General features: G+C 44.3%; 1 protein-coding gene across 1 annotated transcript; it reads right to left on the reverse strand.

The window, feature by feature from the left end:
- Positions 1 to 5254: 5254 nt before the first annotated feature.
- LOC111153490 (transmembrane protein 252) lies at positions 5255 to 9637 on the reverse strand. The gene is made up of 2 exons (XM_022512539.1): positions 9300 to 9637; positions 5255 to 5492 (listed from the first exon to the last, which is right to left on the reverse strand). Exons 1-2 carry the CDS (start codon positions 9635 to 9637, stop codon positions 5255 to 5257), a joined length of 576 nt encoding a protein of 191 aa, XP_022368247.1.
- Between the last annotated feature and the right edge of the window lie 6806 nt (positions 9638 to 16443).

Raw genomic sequence — 16443 nt, forward strand, 5'->3', positions numbered from 1 at the left:
ACTTTTTATCTCTGCTTCTTTCAGAAACTTGCTAGGACATGTAGTAACCAATAAAAAAGAAATTCCTGATTTCAACCTGACGCATGGATTGTGGATTTTTGCATGTCTGTCTTGCCATGGGTGTTCCCATTTTGGTAAGTCTGTCTTTCAGGACACTGGCAAGGGCTGGCTTTCGTTGTTAGGACCTGGAAATGTATTATGTAAGTGGGACCAGAAAAGGCAGATTGCTCAAAACTGCCTTTGGGAGTCAGCAGAGATGAAATTGGCAACTGGTCTTTTATTGTAAGTATCTTCGTTTCATATTCACAGAGGGCGGCTTTGAACAGAGATTCTGAAGTCATGGACTTTACCAGCAACACATGTCATTTGCCTTAAAGCTTTGGTTCTCACCACCTTTACGCGGTGTCTGTGGTGGCATCCGTGTACTACTCAGCTCTGCGTGGGTCCGTACAGCAGGATGCGTTTTTAGGGTTAGCTCTACGTCAGAAAATATGTATGTTTTTCTCAAGTCCCTGAACTTTGAATCATCTCTAGCTTCAAAGTTCAAGTATAAGGTAATCCTCATTTAAAATTTCTGTTTTGTTTTTATTTCTAGCACGTGTGCCTAGCCACCCAAGTATACATTCATTCATTCATTCATTCAACAAACACTGGTTGATCAACAACTCTCTGCAGAGTCCTGTTTGTGGTGCAGTGAGGAGAAGTATAAAATGTGATTCCTGCTCCTAAGAGTTTGTAAGGTGGGCATGGGAGGCTATGACAAAATACACAAACAGGCGGGAGGACATGTTCTAGTAGAGGTGCCAGGAACATGCTATGGGAACACGCAGAGGGATTGGCTCTGAGATGGCAGGACACTAGGCACATGGTGGGTTTCCCAAAGAGTGGAATTTCCTGAGACTTGTAATCGTGTATATGATTTCACGAGGGGTCAGTGTAGCCAGAGCAAAGACTGGGAGTTGAGAGGTAGGTTGGCTGGAGAGGAGGCTTGCCTTGGGTCTCATGGCTTCGCATTGGATCTTTCTTAAGAATAAATGACTGGAGAGGTCCAAGAATTTTGTGGGGACCACAGGAAACCATCATAGAGGAAAGCGTGGATGGAGTGTGGCAACTGTCAGGCCACTCTTGTGATTGGCTAGTATCGAGGGGTTCACTCGTGACACCATGTGCCCCCAGGATGATGGCAAGCAATGATGTCCACAATGCAGTGGATTCCAACCACGCCAGTGTTTGGAAATGTGTGTGTATATGTGCCGGGGAGTCATTTAAGGGAAGGGGATGGCGGATTCTAAATATTCTACCAGGGGTCCACCAGTCCTTTAGAACAAAAAATTGGTTTGCCTCATTCATGATTCTTGAGTTCATTAGCTGACTTTGAAAATGGCAGGCAGCCGTTATTAAAATGAGATATTTATCCAGTATTACTGATCCGAGGTCCAGAGAACAAATGGTTTTTTATGGCATCTCAGGCTGAAGGGCTTGAACATGACCTGAAGCCTTTCTACACAGGAAGCCTTAGACTGATGATGAGTCCCATGGCGGCACGTTGGGCGGATGGTCGGCTGTGCTGAGCCAGTGTTGTCTGCAGATAATGCAGACAGCCCCAGGCATAATGGTGTGCTGACTTCTGATTGGCCAGCTTTGGGTCCGTGTAAGGCATGGGATTTACTTTGACAGCGATAGCCGTCAGCCATGGCAGGCATGGGGAATTTGAAAAGCACCTGCAAGAATAGGGAGTGCCGTAAGAGGTGACTCCATTTTATTGCTTGATCGTGCACTGGATAGTCTTGAAACACATGGACTCTGACATCCCAGACACCTGCCTTGAGGAGATCTCCCTCCTGGAGTGGAGAAGGGCCTGAGAAATCATGCACCTTTCGAAATGATGTAACTGCCAGTAAATCAGTGTTTGTCCCTTCAGCAGTTACAAACAGCAAGAGAGGATCAGAGGCAGCAGAGCTTAGCAGATGTCTGTTCTACTCCCACCAGCTGGAGTCCTTATCGGTGGAAACGGCTCATGCAGTTGACAGCCCACTTGGTATGTGAATATTAATGTCATGGAAATTTATAGAATATGGTGAAGCTATGCATTATAAGTCCATGTCTTTATCATCTTTTCATGTCTTTTAACACCTAGTATGTGCCTGCAATAGCGGTGAGCTGGGGAGATACCTCACCGAAGATGGTGTGTTTAAGTAGAATCTTGAGAGATGGGTAGAATTGCCAGTAAGAGTACTTGTGAGTTTTGGAGCAGAGAGGTCAAAACTACACGCACTACATCTCAGATTTGCAAAAGATGCAGCATAATGTATTCTATAACTGACCTTGTCATGCTCACCTTCTGGGAGATGGAGGAAGTACCGAAACCCACCATTCAGAGGAAGGTTATAAGATGAAAACACTGGAGAAGCTGTCACCTCTAAGAATTTCCCTTCCTCATTGACAGGTGAGCCTACCAGTCCTGTGAGAGAAGGGAATGACCAAAGACTGTAGTGAATATTTGCCTCTTCTCCACTCTTCCAGTCTCCATGCCCTCCTTGCATTCAGGGAATCCTGGTTCCATCACCACTAATTGTACCATAAACTTAAGGAGGAAGACGAGATACAATGTCTACCTCCTTGAGGAAGTCCCTCAGGGCTGGCCAATGAATTCTTATTAAGCACAACAGAACGCTTTTGTTCTGACTTGCCCAGTAGGTTTTAATTGCTGGGCCTCTCAAAGGTAGGATTTGTTTGGACTAACATCCGTGTCCTTGATAGCTGGCTTCAGAGTACATCTGTTTTCAAAAAAGCAATAAATGTCTATTAGTAGTACTTCTTTTCAGAAAGCACCTGGCTTATCTTCTGAACCAACAGTTGATGTTCAGTAATGTTTGAGTTTTCAAAAAGATTAACTCATCTGGATGCTTCTTTAGTTCCACAGCGAGAATCAAACTTTGATTTATTTTCCCTTATTGATTTCTTTTCTGATACAAAACAGAGATAAAAGAGAGGGAAGTTTAAGTACAAAATTTATTGCAGTAAAGAGACCAAAACAATTTTCTTATGTAAACCAAAATTAACATGCTTCATATGACTACCAGAAGTTGGAAAAGCCACCTATGACACATGCACACTCTGGCTGAAAGCCCAGTGACAGAGTTGGTTCAGGCCCATGGACGTGTTCAGACCCCAGAAACAATTTCAGGTTAACAGTCTCAGTAAAGGGATAGAAAGAGATGACAAGAGAGAAATAATAAATTGCATTGCTAAGAAATAGTCACCTTCTCATCGAACAACCATGAGTGACCTTCATATCAGTTATGCCCTTGAGGTCAAGGATTCAAATCCCAGAGGCCCAAATGCATGTTTCATATAAAGGGACCAGGATTTCTTCTTATGTGGCTTCCTTGTGTATTTGTCAAGATATGCTTAATCTGTACACTCAGCAAAAATGGGAAGAGGAGGCCATGGAGGCTCCATTCCATCTCAACAACCCTCTTCCTCCTTGAAAGCTCTTCATCTTCGCCACCACTATTCAAGTCCCCCTCTTGCCCATTCACTGAGGACTGCCTGTCACCAGCAGGAGCCACTATTCATCATCGATGGAATGATCAGAGAGAAGGAAACTTCAAGAAGTGAGGGTCAAGCTCTTAGGCAGAAAATATGGAGTATGTATTTACATGTTAAAAGAGAACCCTATTATATGTCAAATATGGTGAAAAAGTTTAAATTTTTTTAAGTTAAAAAATATAAAAGAGAATTCTAGAGCAAGCTCTCTGTCTTCCTCAAGGCCTATAAGGTATTTGCACCAGTGCTGGGGCTCTACTTCTTGTTGGGACCCACTTTCTGAAGCTGGAGAGAAGTCCAAACTGCTCTGTGAGAGAAGGGAGCTGAGACAGGGTTAACCTAGCACAAATGTTTGAAATAAATACACCCTCTTACACCCCTCTACTGGAAACAACTGTATGCTTTGGGCAAAGTTTCTTAATGCTCTGAAGTCTCAGTTCATGCATCTGTAAAATGGGACTAACCATTGCACTTATTTCTGAAGGATAAAATGAGGGCTAAACAAAAAGCACAAAAAGTTCACAGCACAGAACCCATGATATAAAAGACATTCTGTAACTGTTAGATAATAATCCCAGCATAAATTCCTGACTTGACTGAGCAAGAAACTGAGACCCAGACAGATGAAAGATTCTTGTCCAAGCTCTAAAGCATCAGGCTGCTTCTCTTCCCACTGTCCTGCCACCCGACATGTCCTCTTGTGTTAAAACCCATAATAAAGTACAATAAAGCTGAGGAAAAATCAGTGGGTTTTAAAATAAATATCCCAAGTCTAAAAAATTGCATGGCTCTGTATCTTGAGACACAAAGAATTGTCTCTTAAGTATCAAGGTACTACAGTATAGTCGCCTTTCTTTCAATTCTAGGGATTTTCAGGGGGATTTATTGAAATTCACATGAGTATTTTAATGCCTTTCAAGATTTACATCAAAATCTATACTAATACTACTTATGGCTAGTACAGTTTCCCCCTCTGAATTCTGTGTCTTATGGATTTTTAGGTATTCTGTCTGTCCCACTTGAGTCTTTAAGAAACCTTGTCATCTCTGCTTGTACAACCATCCCATTTTTAAGATATTTTGTGTTTGAGCCATTTTGAAAGGAAATACTATAGTTGTTTTCCACATAGAAATAAAATACACAAATTAAAGTAATACGAAGTAACACCAATGGCTTCCAGGAGCACATCTCCCACGGTGCGAGTTACAGTGTCCCTCTGGTAATATGGTAAGTGGAGAGAACTATGACACCAGCCAACAAAACCCGCAAAGTAAGCCACAAAAACCCCTCGTTTCCAGCACACTTTCCTTTCATGGTTGTTGGGTGATGTAGTGCCTGAAGGCGCTGGGCTGCCTCACGAGCAGCACTCATTTCTCTCCTCTAGGGGCTGAGGTGATGGGAGGGGTTGAGGGACAGCCAAAAGCCTCTTGGATCAGAGCTCCAGAAAACCGGTCCCAGGCCCATCTGGGCTGTGATTAGTGCGAATCCTTTGAGATGTTGCCCGTTGCTGACTGCACCCTTCCGGAGCCCTTACAGGCCAAGCACATCGGCGGAACTGCATGGCTGCCATCCCCAGCATCTCCTTGGTTCGTGCTCCTGGGGGTCCCGGAGGATGCTTTCCCTCCCATGGTCTGGTGCCCGCATTTATTACCAGCAGCTGTAGTCCACGAACGTGCATCCTGAGCATGAGGGAGTGTTGCCTGCGTCAGCATCCCTGGCTTTGCCTCTCAGCATCCTGCAGTGGTGTGGCTGCTGACACCCGGCCTGCTACAGACTCCTCGTAGGAAGGGGGGGGCTCTGGGTGGGCATCAGCTGCAGCCTCGGATTCAAGGCCCATCTCTGTGTACAGAGGTGGAGGAACATCCAAGTCGTCTCCCTCTGCAGGACAAGGTTGCTTCTCTGCGTCAAGACTCTCTTCATACGCAGGAGGGTAGAAATCTGGCCTGGGGATCAAAATGCCACAAACATACATGTGTTATTTAAGTGGTTAATGCCAAAGAGGCATATGCCTGCCTCTCTCAAATCACATTGTGTGAAGTGAAACTGTTAAGAAACATTGATTTTGAAACAGATGTACTTCTTCCCTGGCATCACCAGTTTTTTAAAAAATGTGCTGCTCTTCCAGCAAAACCCTCCTTATCAGCCATCGGATGTGTGCCTCTATAGTCCTATTTTTCTCAGTGGGTTACTCCAAGCTATTCCCTCTCTCTCCCTCATGGGAACCAGGGACTTTCAGCATGAGATCCTTACCTGGGGAAGGGACAGGGGGCCTTAGCTGTGCAACTTCCCTCCACCCAGTTAGTCTGTCCACGTCCTTGTCCCCATTCACACACATCTCATTTTCGACTCCGTTGTACTTACTGTCTCAAAACCTCCTGACCAACAAAATAATGAACGAGAACGAATGTATAAATTTGGCATATTGCTGTCATATCCCTAAACCTAATGGAACATTGTGCGTCAACTACAGTCTAATAAAACTTTCTAAAAACCCAGCTCTGTGCTGTCTCCTTGACTGTATCAGAGGCTTCTCTTTCTTTTCACTCTCAAGTTTCAACAACCAGTTTCCAAAAAAAAAAAATGTACTCATTTCTTAAGCCATTTCAACTGAGAACTTCACGTAGATTTCACTGGCAGCCCTCTCCACACCAATAGATCAATGGTGAAAGGAGCCATTTGCACCAAAGGTGATGTATTCATTGGTCATCTTGTCCAATGTTGCTAATTGTTAAATCCTTCTGGCTTCGCCATCATGAATGGGACGGGAGTGGTGTGAGGTGAGGACGAGAAAGGGTGAGCTTGATTAAGTTCTGTATTTATAGGGTGAATCCCTCAGCGCCCATGGCAAGTGTTGATGGTGTGTAACCACAACAGAACAGAGCCTGCCCCTTGTAGCCACAGCTCCATTCCAAATATTACCAGGCACAAAGCCAGATAGCTGAAGGAGAGGTCTACTGTACGGCATAAATCTTGGGCTTCACTCAGAATAGCCAAGGCAATGTCACGGGGCACTTGTGTAAAGACATTGAAGACAGAAAGGTAAGCTGTTCCCTGGAGTGACCTGAGAGGCTCCAGGATGAGTGCCGTCTGCCCCCAAATCCCATCCGGCTCTTCCAGTCCCGTCCGCCCCAACCAGTTCACATTCCCAGTGCCCTGAGTTCCACCATTGCACACGCATTTGCTCTACTACCTCAATGTGGGTTCGTATTTTGAATGCATATCCTTCTTAGGCATGCATTTTTTCCTGGACTGACTTCCTGGGCATTCTGTGTAGGCTGAGAACCTATTAGATGCAGCAGGAGGAGGCAGTTCAAGGGGTGTCAAGATAGCCATATCATGGATCTCTTTGAAATAACTCAGCACGGTGTGACGTTATACATGTGTTCCTAAATTTGAGCTGCCTCCTAGAGTCAATCAGTTACTCTTCTTTTTGAAGAGATTTTATTTATTTGACAGAGAGAGCACAAGCAGGGGGAGTGGCAGGCAGAGGGAGAGGGAGAAGCCGACTCCCCACTGAGCAAGGAGCCCAACATGGGAGTCCATCCCAAGGTCCTGGGGTCCTGACCCGGGCTGAAGGCAGATGCTTAACCAACTGAGCCACCCAGCCGCCCCTGCAATCAGTTACTCTTATCAGGAATTCACACTCTGGAGGAAATCATCTAACATTTATACAGGAAAAAAAAAATCACTTGAGAAGCACCCTCTGTAATCACTTTAGTTATCATAATCTTTTATCAAACCCGGAAACCTTGCCAGTTAGTATAATAAACATTGGAAATAAGGTTTGGTTATTGTAATTAGTATTTTTTTTTTTAAAGATTTTATTTATTTATTTGATAGACAGAGACCACAAGTAGGTAGAGGCAGGCAGAGAGAGAGGAGGAAACAGGCTCCCTGTTGAGCAGAAAGCCTGATGTGGGGCTCGATCCCAGGACCCTGGGATCATGACCTGAGCCGAAAGCAGAGGCTTTAACCCACTGAGCCACCCAGGTGCCCCTGTAATTAGTATTTTTATCAGTTAGCATAATAATGTCAAAAATCAACCATCGTGGGTAAAATGATTTATATTCAAGATATGTGGAGTAGCTAAGATATTTCAGATGAAGAAGGCAAAAGAATTTACGGAGTCTTGCAGCCTTTGTCTTGAGGATGATCTCTGAAGTTTTATCCCTACATGGTCCTGTGTTCAGCCAAGAATTAGGAGGGTTTTGGTTGTCTGATACTGGCAAACTGAGTTTTGTTTCATTGTAGCGAAATACACGTAACATTAGATTTACCCCTGCAGCCATTTTAAGTGCACAGATCAGTGGCATTTGGTCCATCCACCCTGTTGAGCAACCATTATCCCTCTCCAGAATTTTTCCATCATCCCAAATTGAAACTCTGTACTCAGTTAACAATAAGTACCCCCTTCCTTCCTGCTGCCCCTGATAACCACTGTTCACTTTCTGCCTATGAATTTCATTGCCCTAGATAGCTCATGTAAGTGGAATCACACACGTATTTCTCCTTTTATGTCTGGCTTCTTTTACTGAGTATAATGTCTTCAGGGTTCATCCATGCTGTAGCATGTGTCCAAATGTCCTTCCTTTTTGCAGCTGAATAATATACCATCGCATGGATAGACCACACTTTGCTTATCCATTCATCCACTGACGGACATAAGGGTTGACTCCACCTTTTGTCTATCATGAAGAATGTTGCTACGAACACTGGTGTACATCTGTCTGTTCAAGTTCTTCCTTTTAATTCTTTTGTCTACATACCCAGAAGTAGGATTGCTGTATCAAATGGTCATTCTGTATTTAACCTCAATGCCATTTTCCATAAAAAAGATCACACCATTTTACGTTCCCACCAGGAGTGCACAAAGTTTTGAATTTTTAAAAAGATTTTATTTATTTGTTTCAGACAGAGAGCGAGTGAGCAAGAGAAAGGGGGAGAGAGAGAGAGAAAAAAGCTGGAGAGCACCAGCTGGAGAGGGAGAGGGAGAAGCAGACTCCTCACTGAGCAGGGAGCCCAACTCAGAGCTTGATCCCAGGACCCCAAGATCATGACCTGAGCCAAAGGCAGACACTTAACCAACTGAGCCACCCACGGGCCCCCAGGTTTCAGATTTTTATATACTCTTGCTAACACTTGTTGTTTTCTGTGTGTTTTTCTAAATAAGAACCATCGTAATGGATATGAGGTGGTAAGGTTAACTGAATCACCCCTGAAATATTACTGCCTTGTGTTGAATAAATCTCTCGTGTAAGGTGAGATCAGAACACCTAGAAAGACGGTAAGCTGGGACCTCACTGAGTTCATGAAGAGGTTGCGGGTCTCGTTCAATGCCTGTTTGTTCATTGGTTGTGTGGCAGAATTTGGTGTGGAACTTCCTTTCCTTGTGACCTAGTAGCCGGGTTATGGGGAATAATCTGCCACCACCTGCCTCTAAGGACAGCTGCCATGATACAACGAAAGAACCCAAGAGTCAGGCCTCTTCTATTGGCTTAGGTCGGTTTTCAATGGGGGAAGAAGTAGTTTTTCAGATATAAATACCCTCTACTTCATGGTTTTTCCCAGAAGCAGCACCATTTTTCCTAAGGATTAACCCCAGAGTAATTTCCCAACCAGAAAGCGTCAGTTCTAGACACACAGCCCTACAGGGCATGGTTATTTCTCTACAGTGGGACTAAGTTCATTCTGCTTTTCCAGAATTCAGCCCCATTGCAGCCCTCCTCATCTTCTGGCCTCCCCGTACATACCTGTCAACTGTGGCCAGGGGCAGTGCCCCAAGAGAAAGGTGTCTTCTGAACACATGGGTGAACACCCCTTTGCTTTCCCTTGCCTGGCGGTAGGTGCTCCAGAAAATTCCACTCAGAAGGATCACAAACCCCAGTGGCAGAAGCATGTAGGCCAGGATCAGATTCCCTCGACAGTTGAATATCGAACCTGAGGAAATGAAGAAGGCCCCCAAGCAGATCATCAGGAAGCCCATCAGGAGAGCAAGGGCACAGAGAACGAGACTAGTTCTGTTCTGCATCCCTGCTCCTTTGGAACTCTTCCACTCCCCTGCTTCCTTGCCCAGAGAGAATGCTCTCATTAGCCAGCTCGAAGCTTTATATGCCCTGGGACCAACTGGCCTTTGGACAATTAAGTGAAGCAGGCACTTAGAAGCTATTCATTAACCATTGGAAGTTACCATAATATCCTTGGAGGATTAACCTAAAAACACAGCATTGTGTAATGCAGGAAGGAGTGGCTTCTTGTTGCTGGTTTGCTCCTCTGAGCTGGGAAGGACCCTTAGCCAGCCCAGCCAATCCCAGTTATTTGAGGGAAGGTCTCTCACCTTTTGATTATAAGGGCACTCATCTCTTAATCCCCTTGGCTAGAGAAATTAGCGTTACTTGATGAACTGTCTTCTTTGTGGCTTGGCAAGGAATCCTTTCCTGATTTCTTCTTTCTCTCTACTAAAAAGACATTTTTAAAGCTCCTAACAAGTTTGTCTTGTCTCTCTCAATGAAACTCTATTGCCTTTACCTTATGTTACTGGAAACATTCCAAGAGAAAAGCCAATGGGGTGAACTCCCTGATTGCTTCTCTGTTTATAAGGAAATGGGCATCCACAGGAGGAGGAAAGAGAATTCTGGAGAGAAGAACTGTAAGAAAGCTTTGGGAATTTGGGGGGATTTCTGCTGATGGTTGTAAAAGGTGATGATTTGGGGGCTCCTTTGTGGCTCAGTCAGTTAAGCATCTGTCTTTGGCTAGGGTCTTGATCCCAGGGTCCTGGCATCCAGCAGGCTGCAGGCTCTGGGCTCAGTAGGGAGTCTGTTTCTTCCTCTGCCCCTCCCCCCTGAGCTCATGCTCTCTCTCTCCCTCTCCCTCAAATAAATAAATAAATAAAATCTTTTAAAAAGGCGATGATCTGATGACTACTCTGACCCTGGTTTTGTATCTTTCCCATTGCTGGACCCAAATGTTGAGATCCTAGGGTCATTCTGGTTAACACATAGGTGTTCGACAAGAATCTTTGCTATGGCGCAACTGCTGGCATCCATTCCTGGCTCACCTTTCCTGCTCTCATGAAAGGCCATAGAATTTAATAAAAGAACATTTCCTAAAATGTGTAGCATGTTTTTACCTCCAAGCGAAACAAATCAACACACATGAGAAAGGCCACCTCTTCAACCCCCACCCTCCCTCACACACACCTTAGAGTTGCACGAGGCACACTAGCATATTAAAAGCTCTGAAAAGTCCCACAAATAAAATACATATGAAGTAAAATTTGTTTTGATGTCTCTAAAAAAATGTTCCCTGTCCTCTCCCCTGCACCATCTGCTTGCCTGCAGCTTTGCCTCAAAAAATCTTTACAGAACCAGCCTTCTGTTTCGTGTCTGGAATTTGTTTCCTCCATCTTGACTGTCTTTGGTTACGGACACCCTATTCTAGATCTGGTTCATGCCCTGATTCCTTCCTTTTTTATGTGATGTTTTGGCATGTCCCTGCTGAAATTCTCCTGCCCATGGGGACTGTGGGTCACTTTTGTGCAGACAGACTATCTTCAGTCCCTCTTTGTCACTGCTACCCCACTACTCCATTACATGATTCTGTTTACTTTCCTGATGGAAAAAGGGATTCTTTGTGCCATGCCTAGTGGTGCCAGGTACAACCTTTAGCTTTATCCCCACCATCTCGTTAGCTCTACCTTCATGTTATGGGCTAGGAGAGAGAGAAAGACACTGGATCAAAAATGATATAAGGCACTTCCCTATTTCGCTTCCTAACTTCTACTTTTATGTTTTAATACTTATACTGATCTACTTTCATCTAGTCTTGATATTATCCTTGCAATCTGAAGACAATACTTTCCCTCCTTTTCCAATTGGTCTTGAGGTTTTCAGATTTCTAAGATGGCCCCTGATGATCACTGCCTTCTGGTACCTGTGTCTCCTGGCATGAGGGCTGGACATATTGAGAGTAGGCTAGACATAGTGACTTGATTCTAACCAATGAAATATGGTGAGATGTCACTTGTGTGATTAGGTTGCCAAAGATTGTAACTTTGCCTCCCTATCAGACTCTTCCTATTGTCCTCATGGCTTATGCCCTTTGAAGAAGGAAGCTGCCTTATTAGAGAGACCCATAGGACAAGGAACTAAGTAAGGGCAGCTTGTGGCCAACAGTCAGTGAAGAACTGAGGACCTTAGTCCATCAGCCAGTGAGAAACTGCTTCCTGCCAACGATTATGGGAATTTGAAATCAAATCCTTGCCCAGCTGAGCCTTGAGATGACAATAGCTAAGCAACACCTTGCTTGAGAGACCTCGAAGTCAAGGACCTACCTGTGTCATGCCCAGATTCCTGCCCCACAGAAACTGAGATGATGAGTGTATGTTGTCTGTTTTAAGTTGTTATGTTTCGTGGCAATTTCTTAGGCAGCAATCAACAACAAAAACAGCTCTTTGGGACTTGGAAACCAAAGGGGACAATTGGGGTTAAGTGTTTGCATAGGATCTGGAAGATAGACCTTATCCTGTGAAGGTTGGCTATCATCATACTCACCAATATTGTTATTGTCATTGATGCTATAATTCCAAAGAGCTGAGAAAGACCCAGGATTTCCAACTCGAAGGTCTGCGGTAGGAGTTGGGTCCCAAGAGCAGGCAAATGTTAGTTTAGAGCCCCAGAGTGAATCTTACATAGTAGAGTAAGGAGAGTAGCACTCTTGATGGGGACTGCCCACCCATAGGGCTGGGCTTCTTTGTTTTAAACCCAACTGGAAGATGAGCAAGACTGGGCGTTATGACAGGCCAGGTCTACTTCCTGTGATCACACCAGTATTTGAGCAAGTAAGTATCTCTGTTGTTTCCCTCCTCCAGTTCCAATAAAGGATAACTAATGCTCTACAATTTGTCAGATGGGTTCTCCCCTCCAGTACCCTTTAAGGAGGTCATTACCTGTCATCCCAGAGCAGTACTTTTTTTTTTTTTAAGCAGTGGTGGTTTTTTTGTTTGTTTTGGTGAGAAATTGGGTAGGAAAGGGCAAGATCCAGGAGCCAACAGGAGGATGAAAGGACTTCTACAAGATCTTGCTCTTGGGCTCAGAAAAGTTGAGTTTATCTGGGGTAAAGTGGGGCATCAAGGAGAAAATACAAAAAGATCTGTAGTTTACGAAGAAAGTAGATGAGAAAGGGGGAAAAATCAATATGGAAATAATGAAATACTGCTGGGAACCAGATATCTCCTTCATGACAGTTGAGACATCTTCTTGAAAGACTAATGTTGAAGTTACATTATATATCATCGAATATATACATTATTAAATAATTATGTATATTTTTTGCTGTGACTCTGCTTCAGTCCTAAAGCATGTGCATTACTGCTCCCTGAGCATGATTCCTCTTTGAGGCCTCAGAAATGGGGATAGTGACATAGCACAGACATTGAGAGAAGGCACCATGGTCTTCATCAAGTCTGGAAGGGGCAGGACCCCAAGCAGAGGGGCAGTTGTAATGACAAAAGAGCAGGCCACATTCTCAGGGTTGGGGAAAAATGAAAAGAATCCAATAAAGTGCCAGTACCACACCAAAACATCACCTTAAAGAGTCTGTTTCAGGATATCTATGAGCCTTTGGCTGGAGGAGGATGAAAGGACTTATGTTCTTATGCTCTGCCTACCTTCTTGGTCTGCCTTGAAACCCCTCCCCCCAACGTCCAATGTTCCTGTTCTTGTCCACTTCACCACTCCCAGTGCTGAGTGTGAGAATTAGGGGCCAATAATAGTGACTTCGTTTAAGGGTGGAGAAACTGACAGATTTCTGAGTCACCTAAACTCATACAGTGAGCTCAGGATGGGAAAAAGAATGTCCAGAGGAGTAAGGACAGAGGCCCTCCTTTGATAGAGAAATGTTCTGGGACCCAGTAGAAGCCAAGCCATAGTCCTCCTGGTCCAACGCCCCATCAAGAGATCCAGCTAGGGGGCGCCTGGGTGGCTCAGTGGTTAAAGCCTCTGCCTTCGGCTCAGGTCATGATCCCAGGGTCCTGGGATCGAGTCCCGCATGGGGCTCTCTGCACAGCAGGGAGCCTGCCTCCTCCTCCTCTCTCTCTCTGCCTGCCTCTCTGCCTACTTGTGATCTGTCTGTCAAATAAATTTTAAAAAAAAAGAGAGAGATCCAGCTAGGAAATGTCTTGCTTTTAAACCAATTTATTTATTCATTATTATAATTCCTAAAAATTCACCCATCAGCTAAAGTGCCTGACTTGGCAATAGGCAGTAATATGTTATCTGACTGACAGCCAAACTGTCTTAAAACATAATCATTCTTTCAACACTGTTCCTTTGAGTGTGACTGACCCATGAGTGCTGCTGAACATTGAGTGCAGCCTAGTTCCAAGCACCGTTTTGCCCTCCACATCAGAGCCTCCCTAAACCTCCCCCTTCTTTCGGACTGTCCTGTGTGATAAGTAAATGCCTTGGAACTTCTAACTGCACTCCAGCCTTTGTTTACTGGACACATGGGCCAGTTCCCTTCTCTTGAAAACAGAAAAATCGTATTGCTTTGGAGGAGAAGCCAACGGGGACTTTGGAAGGAAGCTAATGGTGTGTAGAAGCTAGTGCATAGGAGGGGTCAAGAGTTGAGGGAGAGCAGCCAGATTCCAGAAGGTCACCTGGGTTTAGGAAATGAGGCCTTGTGGGAGGTGGGGAAGGTGAGCTTGTGTGCGTAGCCAGCCATGTCACCTGGGTCTACTTTCATGGTGGTGATTACTGAGTGATTTCTGGATTAGCCTTTCACACATGTGGGTTCACTGAGCACTGGTCACTTCCTTCGCCTTCTTGTTTTCTTTGCTTTTGACCCTCCCCCCACCCCTTTTCCCCCTCACTCACTCAGGAAGATTTACATGAAGGCATTTTTAGGTTGGCAGAGAATAAACAGCTTCTCAGAAAATGTGTGCACCACATGGTAAAGTGATATCAGACCAGCACACGAGGCTCATTCTCATCTTGGAAAGGACCTAGTGAGTCTCTAGGCAAGAGAACACCAAGCAAGGCCAGGACTGGTGAGGGCTGTGAGGGACTCCCTCAGATCACAAGACATATGGGGTATCAAAACAGTTAGTAATGAGATAAATCGGTATTTTTAAACAATGTTTTTTAAAAAATCATACTGGCCACCTGTTTCTGCAGGTGAAGTTTTAGTGAGGAAATTGAGTCATGTCTGTGGACCAAACAAGAAGACAAATCCTTAAGACAAAACTTAAGCTACAGATCAGCCAGAAAAAACTTAATTTCTTTGCAGATCTGTGGAAAACTGAAAAGAGGCTGTAGCCTCTTTGGATCAGAACAGAAGCTTAAGACAGAAGTGGATGACTTGCTCTGACTCTGCTTGGCATGGTGGTCAATGACTTGTAAATATGATATGGGTTCTGTGTCCCACCTCGTGAAGTTCTCCTTAATATTGAACTTCTTTTGGGAACCATGACAACCCAGCAGCAATGAGCATCTGCGGCACTCAGATTATTGTTTCTATCTACCATCCCACCGAAAAAGCCAAACATCTTTATAGAAGGGACTAGATTCCAGGGCTCAGGCAGAAGACCCAGGAGATGGAATGTTGAACGGGAAAGCAAGGGAGTGAGTGAACACTCCAGAAGTTATGCCTAAGAGGTATAGGAGGCACCTTAAAAGGGTCTCCGCTAGCTCAGGTTTTCTGATCCTCAGCAATATTCACATTTTGACCCAAATAATCCTGTGCCGTAGGGAATCTTTCCTGTACACATGCTGCATTTAATACCAACCCCGGCCTCGTCTACCCACTAGATACCTAGCCCTGGAAATCAAGAATATCTACAGGCATTGCTAAATGTCTCCTTGGGGGGTCAAAACTGCCCTTGGTTGAGGATCGGTGCACCAGTCCAAGATGTGACAATCCAAGCACCAGAATTTCAGAAACTGAGATGAATTGGAACAAATAAAATACATAAAAATCTACAAGTTCATTATATTTCTTCAGCACTAATCAACAGTCATCTCTGGTTTTTTAATGTCCTTCTGTCTATTCCCTTCGTTCCTTCTTTTATCAACTCTTTAAATGGATGTGGGAGCTTTTGGAAATTTCTTTATCTCCGCACTGTGTTCTGGAAGAGTCCCTTCTTAGCCAAATGTTTCAGCTCATTAGTTTAATATTCACTGGTGCCCATTTGGTTATTCAGATCAACTTTTAAGGAATGGTGATTATATTTTTAAAGATCTAGAAGTCTGTGTGTTTCTTTCACATGTCTGTTTCTGCATTTTATGGCCGCAGTACTCATCCCGGCAAATGAAAGTTCTGGTGATCGGAGCCGACTTCCAGGGTGTGCAGTAGATGAATTTGGTTCAGGAGGATTCTCTCCCCAGTGTATGAGGTCTGGGAACCTCTCATATCAGAAGTGTCTCGTGCTCTCTTTTTCTTGTCACCTCTTCCCACCGTGATTCCTACCGTTGTACGTGTAGAGTTAGTAAGTTCTGCTCTACTTCTCTGTCCAGAGTCAGTTCTTCTGACTGGACAGCCCTCTGGTTCACTGTCTAAAGCAGTTATGAGGCTTTAACATGGAAGCAAACACTGCCGTTTCCAGATATTCAGCAGATGAGGGACATGGGCAGATGGTGACAGGCCCAGGGGTTCATAATGCAATCTTTTAATTTATTGACCAGATAATGATTGGCAGGGCCCCTCCCTACACTGTACCAGTTAACCCCGAGCTTGAAGTTCCTCTAGTTAGTGGACTAATAGCTCTTACCTGTGCAGTACCCTTTGCCTGGACTTTTTTTTTTTTTTAAAAAAAGCTTTTACTGCTCTGTCCATCCAATTCTCTTTGTTCTGTTTTCTAGGAAATCATCAAATTATCCAATCTTCAATTGTAACTTTTCT

Source organism: Enhydra lutris, unplaced genomic scaffold, assembly GCF_002288905.1.
Source record: "Enhydra lutris kenyoni isolate GAN:26980312 unplaced genomic scaffold, ASM228890v2 scaffoldscaffold33, whole genome shotgun sequence".
NCBI lineage: Eukaryota > Metazoa > Chordata > Mammalia > Carnivora > Mustelidae > Enhydra > Enhydra lutris.